The sequence below is a fragment of the Uloborus diversus genome, chromosome 4, assembly GCF_026930045.1.
Source record: "Uloborus diversus isolate 005 chromosome 4, Udiv.v.3.1, whole genome shotgun sequence".
Taxonomy (NCBI): domain Eukaryota; kingdom Metazoa; phylum Arthropoda; class Arachnida; order Araneae; family Uloboridae; genus Uloborus; species Uloborus diversus.
This window is the reverse complement of record NC_072734.1, coordinates 134,641,911-134,652,220: the sequence shown is the minus strand read 5'-3', so window position 1 is coordinate 134,652,220 and position 10,310 is coordinate 134,641,911. Positions and strand designations below refer to the sequence as shown.

The 10,310-nt window shown below is 35.8% G+C and overlaps 1 protein-coding gene across 1 annotated transcript; it reads right to left on the bottom strand.

The window, feature by feature from the left end:
- Window positions 1–6,972: 6,972 nt before the first annotated feature.
- Window positions 6,973–7,731, bottom strand: LOC129220843 (protein FAM200C-like). The gene is made up of 2 exons (XM_054855273.1): window positions 7,599–7,731; window positions 6,973–7,466 (listed from the first exon to the last, which is right to left on the bottom strand). The coding sequence occupies exons 1-2, from the start codon at window positions 7,729–7,731 to the stop codon at window positions 6,973–6,975; spliced, it is 627 nt and encodes a 208-aa protein (XP_054711248.1).
- Between the last annotated feature and the right edge of the window lie 2,579 nt (window positions 7,732–10,310).

Sequence of the window (10,310 nt, the reverse complement as noted above, 5' to 3'; positions counted from 1 at the left end):
ATCATTTATAACCTATTTTGTTCATCATAATATACTATTCTGTTGTAAATATGCCAAATTTAGGCACAGAAAGAACAAGAGCTTGGCATGAGATAAAACGTGCGGGTGAAGTAATAGTTCAGAATGCAAAAACAACGAAACAAGATAAAAGTTTCCCTTCTATCGTGGGTCTGTAGTCACACATCTGTTTTTTATCACGCACAAGCAGAAGTTCTTTTCCCAGATAACTACCACTAACTACCAAGAACTGTAATCTTCTTCTCAAAAAAAAAAAAAAAAAAAACTCAATAGTGAGGATTGTTTCACCAAGAAGATTTCTTTCAGGAACTCTTTTGACTTTCATTTCTGTCCCCGTAAATTCCAATATTATTATTACTATTATTGTTATTATTATTATTGTTTTTTTTTTTAGCAAGAAAGCATATAAGAGCCTATTTTTCCTGGGACTACTTGGAAGAGCATGTTTTGTGAGTCTTTCCGCAAACTTGGCATGTTGATAAATGCAAAGTTACATGAATTTACAACTCTATCCAAGGTTAACTTACTAGCTTCCCTCCGCTCAAGGCCGTATCCAGAAATGTTTTTCGGGAGGGGCCCGGATTAGCACATTGCCCTAACACACACACACACACACACATATAGTACACATAGACACACCAAACGCATAAAAATTTTAATTTAGAAGACTTTTTGTCTCGATTTTTAATGATTCCACTGTTTGGACTGTTGTTATTTTATTTTAATTTCTTATTATTTTTCTTATTCACCTTGTAGTGGTAAAGATAACAGGAGAGTGTCCCTTTAAGTCGGGTGTAGAACATCGATAATTTCAGGGGGTCCGGGGGTTTTTCCCCCCAAAAAGTTTTGAAAAAAAAATCTGTATTTTTGAGGCCTTATATTAGGTAATTGAGACGACAAAAATATGAAAAAAAAAATAGGCAAACAAAGTCTTTCAAAAGTTATACATTCTTTTGCAAATCAAGATCAAACAAAATAAAAATTGCTTGCTCGACAAATCATGGAAATTAATGGACAGAGAGGAAAAACGAGAGAGGAGAAAAGAGAAGCATCCCGCCATCTGCTCATATCGGCTTTTAGTGAGGTTTGTTTTGATCACTCCCCCTACCCCCATTTTTTTTTCATTTAATGCCCCACAGTATGAAAATTCTACAAAATAGTTTAAAAGAAATGGTGTAGACATTCAGAAAATAAGAACAGAAAAGTAATATTCTGGCCATTTGGACAATTCATACTTTATTTTCTTGATAAGATACAAAATTGAAGAACTTTTCAAGGAATTTCAAAAACTTAAATAATTTTCAAAGACTCTCGAACAGTTGAAATTATTTGAAGCTCTTTATTTACACTTTTCAGAAGTTGATTGCACAGTCTTACAAAATGATTATAACTTTGTAAGACACACCCATTTTAAGTTGAAAAATAAATGCAACGAAATATTTCTCGAAACAAACTTTTTTTTCAATCACAAGTAGTGCAGAAAATGAAAGAGAGTTGAATAAGTGTTATTTTTTTTCTCATACTTAAGGTATTAACAGTATGCAGTAGAGGTAAGAAAAAAAAAACAAGCAATAACAAAAGAACTTCCATGATACTGAATTCGGCATTAAATAAATGCAAGACATGAAACATATCAGTCACAAAAATGATCTTGAAAATTATGCTACAAAAACGCGAGAATCGTGATTTTTGCATTTTTTACTCAGGATGTATCAAGGAGCTGAATTTGGCACATCTTGTTAACAAGATACTCGCCTAATCGGAAACTAGGGGCCCAGCCTTTGGGGAGTCACCGGCTCGAAATCAGTACTGTGTAAGTTTTATAAGAGTTATAGGAGGAGGAGGGCAGGGTCGTGCACAGAGGGGAGAAGGGACACCTGTTGGCCCCGGCCCGAACTTAAATAGGGCCCAATATTTTTAAATCTAGGGTTGGAAATATGGGTAAACAATATGGAGGGGGCCCAAAAAAGACATTTGTGACAGCCCCAAAATTTCTGTGTACGCCCCTGGAGGAGGAAGTGCACAGAAGTCAGTTTGGTAGACTTGAAAAACAACGAACTAACAAAGGGCATGCCTTAACCCTGGACTGCCCAGAATTGAATTGGGAAAGAGAGCAGGAAGTCCTAATTAAAGGTCTAAATTTCAAGTGTGCCTTGCGGCTAATGAGAACTAGAACTGCTTTTTCTGTATTTCTTCAAAATATTATAAATTTTGAATAGTAGCAAAATTAATAAAAAAAACTTTTTTAATTTCCTTTTCTGACATTAGGAATTAAAAAAAAAATTTAAAAAAAAAAACCTTCTGTTTCACGGTACAAAACATTTTGGGTTTCTGGGGGGGGGACGCCGGGCCCGGTCAGGCCCCCCCCCCCCTCTGGATACGGCCCTGCCCGCTTGATTCTCATCTCCCGCGTTCTCATTTTTGATCCTTCAGCCTATTTCTTCTTGATTTGCTTATTGTTATTTTTACTTTGCCGTAATATTCGCATACGCTCTGCTGCTTTTTTTCTTTTTATTGTTATCTTTGTTTACCTGCCATATAACCAAGTTTTTCTTCAAGTATTTAAACAATTTCAGTCAGAGTTTTTGAAGAATGTCGAATAAAATCTATTTTATAGCCTCTGTCTCGTTATTTATTGACTGACCATCATATATAAATCTCTAAAATTACGCAGAACCAACCAACCAACCTTAGGGATATTTTTACTCTCTCCCTACTTTCAGTTTGCATGGATACAAGGGCGCCCATATAGGGGGCAAGGGGGGCTTGAACCCCCCCCCCTTTGAAATTAGAACTTCCTTGCTTTTCGTACTTTTTTCTTTGAAAAAATGTAAAAACATTTATTCTTCAGCCATTAATGAATATGTTATTAAAAATGAAATATTTTAATGACTCGAATCTGTCCTGAAATCGGTTTCCATGGAGAAAATACCCTCCTTACCCATGGGGAAAATATCTGAGCCCCCCCCCCCCTTACAATTTTGCATATGGGCGCCCTTGCATGGATATGGAACCCCTTTTATTCCTGGTGGTGTTCTGCTTATTTCTTCTTATGTTTTCAGGAATTCCAGTTGAAAGCTTTTTTTCCAGATTTTTGATTAGACCTTTCAAAGCTACTGTAATCTTGTAAGAGCTCCCCCCCCCCACGGCCCCCGATTTCCTTACCAAGTAAATAGGATCTTTTGAACTACCGTATAATTTCTCATACCCCAAGACTCAGGTTAGCAGGCCAGAATCATTATTTTTTAACATCTGGAGTAAAATTAGAAAATTGAATTTTTTGAATCTTAAAAAATGTTTCTTCAGTTGTTTCAGTCTCACTTTCAGGAGATATTTTAACCTTTTTAAAAAGTTTGTATTTCTTTTCAGAACTGATCTTTTTGATATAATTTGATAGATGCTTTCTATTTTTTCTTTGTCAATTAGGGGTTCTTCCAATGCTAGTAATGAAGCACTTAATATTTTAACAGTTTCAGAATTCTTTAGTAGTGAAATTTAAATCCAAAACTTTCGGAATCATCATTATCTTTAGATTGCTGGTTTAATTCTTAATCTTTTTTTTTTTTTGTCAAAAACGACAATGGGGTTGTTTCCAAAATTTTAAAAGTATTTTTTTCTGAAAAAACATGTTTAAAAACATAGGATTTAACTATTTTTCAAATAATTTGTTTAAGTTTAATATTTTTAAAAAATTACTTAAATCGTTGCGCTTTCATTGTTTACATTTCTTGCCGATGACATCACAAATGATGAAATGCCATTCTGTGTTGCCATTCACAGAGCAAAATATTTAATTCGCATATTTACTCACGTGTATTGGCAACGATATGGTTGATAGCAAGCATAGTGCAAGTGCATAGTGCTCAATTCGCTTCTTGATTTATCATAACGTGAAAACGCGGTACAAAGATGCGCCAAAGAGCATCATTTGTGACGTCATCCAGACCAGTGCTTCTCAACCTTTTTTACTTTGCGGCACACTTAAGAAATTTTTAGATCAACGGGGCACACTGAACTTAATTTCGCAATGGTAGTATAGAACTGTTTTTATCATTCACTGGTAAAAAGACGGGGGGGGGGGGGACTTTTTTTATATGAATAAAACAATTATAACTAATGTAGTGCATTTAAATTTATTTAGAATGTAGAAATATTTCGAATGTATTGAGGTTGATAATGAGCAACAAAACTACCTATATCAGACGTTACAGAGAATTATACGTGATATGTTTCAAAGTATTTCTGTCAAACGTGGCATTAAAGTGCACACTGCAGTTAAACGATTCATCACAAAATGTTTCAAGAATGGAGAAAGCAAGAAATTAAAACCAAGCACCTAACTTCCGTTTGACACTAATGAGACACTGGAGCCTGCTTTAAGGAGCAAAGACGTTTGATGTTCGACTCTATGCTGGAAAGAGCTACACGAAGTTCTTGATCCAGGCTCTTTACAGATGATCTCTTGCTATTTTATTTATAAGTCTGAGGGCTGAGAAGCTGAATTCGCAAAGAAATGCAGTTGAAAATGGTAGCAGCACATCAATAGCAAGACAAGAGATGGTGCAATACTCATTTTTAACCAGCAACCAAAATTTCCATAGGCACTTCGCTCAACTTAAGTTTAAGAGTACGATCGCTCTTGAGGCTCATAAATTCTTCTCGCGCCTTTAAAGAAAGGTCTTTAACTGATGCATCCGCAGATGAAGAGAATGGATCGCGAACCCACTCATACTGTTAAATGTTAGTATTCTTGAAATTGTGCTTAAACTTTTCCTGAAGTATGACTAAATGTTCTGCCACCACATTCAGCAGCTTTTCTTTCGTTTCATTTCCTTCACATACCATGTTGACGGTCCGTTTGAGCATGTCTAATGAGCCACGCTCTACTTCTCTGCACAGCTGAATTTTTGATTTGAACCCGTTTAGCTTGTCCATACATGTAACCAAAATATTCTTGCAGTTTCCGATTTAATTCGTTAAGGTGTTCAAAAATGTCAGCCATATACGCTAGTTTTGCCAGCCAATATTTGTCTTGCAACACACTGGCGTACTGCATTTCGTTTTTTAAAATCAAAAACTGTCGTACTTCGTCCCTCAATTCAAAAATTCTTGATAGTACCTTACCATTTGAAAGCCAGCGAATCTCTGTATAAAGAAATAGGGAGTGGTGATCTGCCCCCATTTCATCACAAAGTACAGAGAAAAGGCGAGAATTAAACGGCCTCGATTTTATGAAATTCACGATTTTCACGACTTCAGCAAAAGCTGACTTCAGCTCATCTGGTAAGTTCTTAGCCATGAGAGCTTCACGATGGAGGAAACAGTGCATGATTTGAACACTAGGGTTACGATTTTTCACATTCGACAGGAACCCTATAATCCCAGTAAGCAAAATATCTTGCCTCAGTATTGCATAAAGGTTGACATGCAAGAAAAATCATCTTGCATTAATACTGCCTCAATGTTGTTATGTTACTCCCTTTATGCTGTCAGCAGGCTGCCACAATATTGACTGACAAGGTGTATGCAGCATAATATCAGGAAAATATCAAGGTAGGCTGCTTTTGTAACATTGCATTCGTATTGATATGACAGGATAATATCAAGATGTTGTCATGACAGCATGAAATCAAGGTCTAGGCAAGATGATCTTGCTTTTGTAATCTTGCATACGTATTGATATGACAGGATAATATCAAGATGTTGTCATGACAGCATGAAATCAAGGTCTAGGCAAGATGATCTTGCTTTTGTAATATTGCATACGTATTGGTATGACAGGAAAATATCAGGATACATTGACATGACAGTATGAAATCAGCACGTTTGCAAGGTGTTTTATCCATTTATTTATTTGTATTATTTTCACTTCAAACTCGAGAATTAAATTTCATTCTTTAATTATTTCTGTTATTCTTCAAGATAGTTTTTTAGTCTGAGAATATTTTCTTAAAGCTGACATCTGATCGGAAATTCATATAAAGATAGATTCATATAGTACTCGCAATTTAATTTAAAAAAATGAAAGTTTCTTCGTTTTGCGTAATACTTGACTTATTTTTTAAATTCTTGCTTCTAATTGTATTATAAAGACATAAAATGCCTATTTAGAAATAATTGCGGAAGTTTTTATAGCACATTTAAGAGTAAAGGTAGCAAAATAATAAATAAATACAATAAAGTACATTTTCAAATGGATGTCAGCATTGAAAATATCCCATGGACAAAACATATGAATTTATCTCAAAGAATAACATAAATAACCATTGAATAAAATTAATCTTACTTGTGAGATTGAAGTGATAATACGAAATTCTGGACTTCATGTCCTTTGTTATTTTCGGCCATTTCTAAACATTGATCGCACATCGTCTGCGATATGACTTGTTTAGTACTATATTAATAAACAAATGCAAATATCAGTTATTCATAAGTTATTCCTAAAACAATACTATTCCACACTAATAACTAAGCAACCAACTTAACGAAGCCTAAAAAATGCAAAGCCACGTGCAACTCCTCTGAACCGACTGAATCAATGTGCTAGCAATGCGAGGGACGCTGGGTAGAAAGAACTGTGCGCATGCGCAAGTATCAACGAAGGTCCACCTGCTCTATTGTGTACTAATTACCTTGACGGCGACAGCATGAAATCAATATCATCTTGACGGCATCAACATGTATGCAATGTTGTTATTTTAAGGTAATATCAATATTGATATTTTAAGATGAATGCAATGTTGCATACGTGTTGTTATAGTAATATTGCTTTTTAATCTTTATGCAAGCTTTATGCAGTATGAAACACGTCAATATTGACGCCGTCAGTATAATATCAAGATCTGTCAAGGTTGATGCAAGAAATTTTGCTAGTAGGGAATAGGTCCTGTCCAGGCAGGCTCCGTCGGTGCAAACACTTGTGCGATTTTGCCCCTGGATTCCGTTATTTTTCAGCTATTCATCTGTAACGCGGAATATCTCATCACCGGTTGCACGTCGAGGAAGTTCTTTGCAGAAAAGATAATGGTCTTTAATGCGTCTCTCATCAACAAAGCGCACACTGGCTATGATTTGTGCACTGCTTCCGATGCCTGTTGATTCATCAACTTGAAATGCAAATTTTCCAGCTACTCGTAATTTCTCTACCAATGTTGCTTCTATGTCACCCGACATGTCATCAATTCGTCTCCTGATAGTGTCGTCAGAAAGTGGCACTCGAAACACCTCCTTCTCTGCTACGGGTCCTAGCATTCCCCGTACATTTTCTTTGCACGCTGGTAAAATAAGCGTTTCAACAATAGCGTATGGATTTTTCGTTTTGGCTATTAACCGTGCAAAATTATAGCTGACCTCTTGAGCCCTTTCAGAAACTTTTGCGCTCGATTTCATGAAGGAACTTGACTTTGAGTTATCTTCCTGCAATCGCTTGAAGTAATCGATGTTTTTGCCTAAGTAAGAAGGATGTTTAGTAGACAGGTGACATTTTAATTTGCTAGGGACCATCGCTTCATTTGAAAGTTTCTCCCCGCAAATGAAACACTCCGGCCTTGGTTATTTTACATCTCTGATCCACGAAAAACCGAAAGCCAGACATCCTTCCTTGTACTGCCTAATCAGCGACTTAGCCTTTTTGCTTGGAGGTCCATTTGTATCAGTACATTCAGTCGCAGACTTAGCAGCTGATGAGCCTTCTCTAACCAAGAATTTTTCCATATCACTTTCGTAATTTAAGCGGATGCTTTGCCCCAATCCGAATTACACACTGAGCGTATGAAGGCAACCCAGAATGTTTCTGCTGGTGAATTGAGCGTGAATAATTTGAGTCTAAAATAAGCCGAATAAATAACCTAAGTTTGAAAAAAAAAATTTTTTTTTGCTGATTTGCTTTTTATAGATCAACAAAAAAATCTTCAAAAGCAATACATGACTGCTCGTTGACGCCAACTTATGCAACAGGATAAAGTAAAGACAGCTGCACTCTTCGCTTTACTCGCAGAATTGTTCAAACAGCAATAACCGAAAATATTCATTCGTCCTTGATTTTGTTTTTGCAGTTTAAGTTTTTTTTTCTTTTAATTTCTATTTTGCTAAGTCTCAGACCCAAGCTGTGAGAAACTACGATAAAATGAAACTAGTATCGGAACTGGAAAAGAGGAAAGCAAAAGCTTCAAGCTGAGGTTAAAATTCTGGGCGGGATGGCATGATCCCTGCCTGGGGGAGGGGACAATGCTCCCGTTTGCGAAAGATTTAGAAAAAATTCTATATAATTAGTTGATTTCGTGGAAATTAGAATCCGTTTTCAATAACTGAAAGCAATAAGATCACAAGAAGTTTATAAGAGGTGTGGCAGCAAATCCCGCCTCTACCCTTGTTGGGAATGCCTTATTGCACATGATCGACAGGGTGAATTAAAAAGTTACAGAACGAACAAACGCTATTCGGTCGCAACTTTAAAATAAAGTACATCAAGGCTCTTTCTTTTTATATAACTACAAAAATACCGCGGCACACCGGCTTCCTTGTCGCGGCACACCGGTTGCGAAGCCCTGATCCAGACCACGCCTTGTTTGAAAAATCGGACAGTTTAAAAAATTAATTAAAAAATAACTGTTGGGAAAATGAAAGAATTTCATGGGTCCATGTAATTATTATTTTTATTTTTTGCTTATTCTACCAATTTCAGTGACTAAAAGTACTACTTTTGACTGAAGGAAACAACTCCATTGTTTTCCGTAGAAATGACAAATTTCGTTATTGTATTTAACTTTACAACCTTATTCTATGGTTCCGTTTAAAACATCCCATAATTTCCTTTTTATCCCTTATCGAGTTGTTATCATTAAAAACTAGATTAAAACACTATCCAGCAAAATATCTTCAATTACTGAAATTTTAAATTTTATATAACGTTTACATTTTATCTCCCCAATATTTAAAACCACTCTTAATACTTAGATAAATTTCAAAATTAAAGAATACATTAATTTTTGCACATACTTATAATAAAAATTTAGAACTAAAATTTCTATTTCCTTTCCCACATTATAATATAAAAAAACTCACTATATTCACCATTTCCTCTGAAATATATAAGTGACTCTGCGCTAATTTGATTGAAAACTGAGACTGAAACAAAAGGGTTTTAAACTCTGAAAAGTATATCTTTATATGCTCATCTTTACTAATAACAAAGCAGGATGTCCGGTCTGTCTGGATCTCTGTGACGCGCATAGCGCCTAGACCGTTCAGCCGATTTGCATGAAATATGGTGCAAAATTAGTTGGCAGCATGGGGGTGTGCACCTAGAAGCGATTTTTCAAAAACTCGACTTTGTTCTTTTTTTATTCCAATTTTAAGCCACCATTGGTGGATTTAATTCCTCTGCATCAATGTCGATAACATGGACGAGTAAACTACCACAACATGGACGAGCAAATTACCATAACATGGACTAGCAAACTAACATAGCATTTTGGCGAGAAATTCATCATCCATTATTTGAAAATGTACAGGCGAACCAAAGGACCTTTTAATTTTCTAATATTATGGGCAAGGCCATGCTGGTACCTCTAGTTTGTAATAAAGATCTTTCGTACGCAAAATCTTGCTTCATATGTACAATTTTGTTAACTCTTGCTCTAGCTTAGTTATGTCTAGTAAAATTTAGCAAGGCATGGCAGCTAAATTTTTAACCTGATCAAATTTTTCATCATTTTTTGAGCAATCACGATTGCTTATTGCTTTTATTTGACTGTTTTGATGTGCTATCATTTTATTTTCCCGCCAGCGCCCTCAGCAGCATCACCGTGGACCGGCTCCTCACGATGCTGCTCCTCTAGCGAAAGTCATCTCCAGATTGCGTCAATATCCTACACTTACACGCATACATACACGCACGTACAAACAAACACATACACACATACATACACCTACACACATACACAAACACATACACACACACGCATACATACAGACACCTACACATACACACACAACTACCCACACACTCATGCCTACACACAAACACATACACACACATACATACATACAGACATATACATACACATCTACACACAACTACCCACACACTCATACCTGCACACAGACACAAACACACACGCCTACATACACACACTTGTGATCGCGAAAAAACATAATTTGAATTCCCGATTCAAAATTCAAATTAATTTTTATTTTTATTTATTTATTTATTTATTTTTTCAATCTTGCGGATGTCTTAATGAACGTTAAGCAAATTAGGTATAAAGTATTTTTTTAGTAAGGTCGGTTAT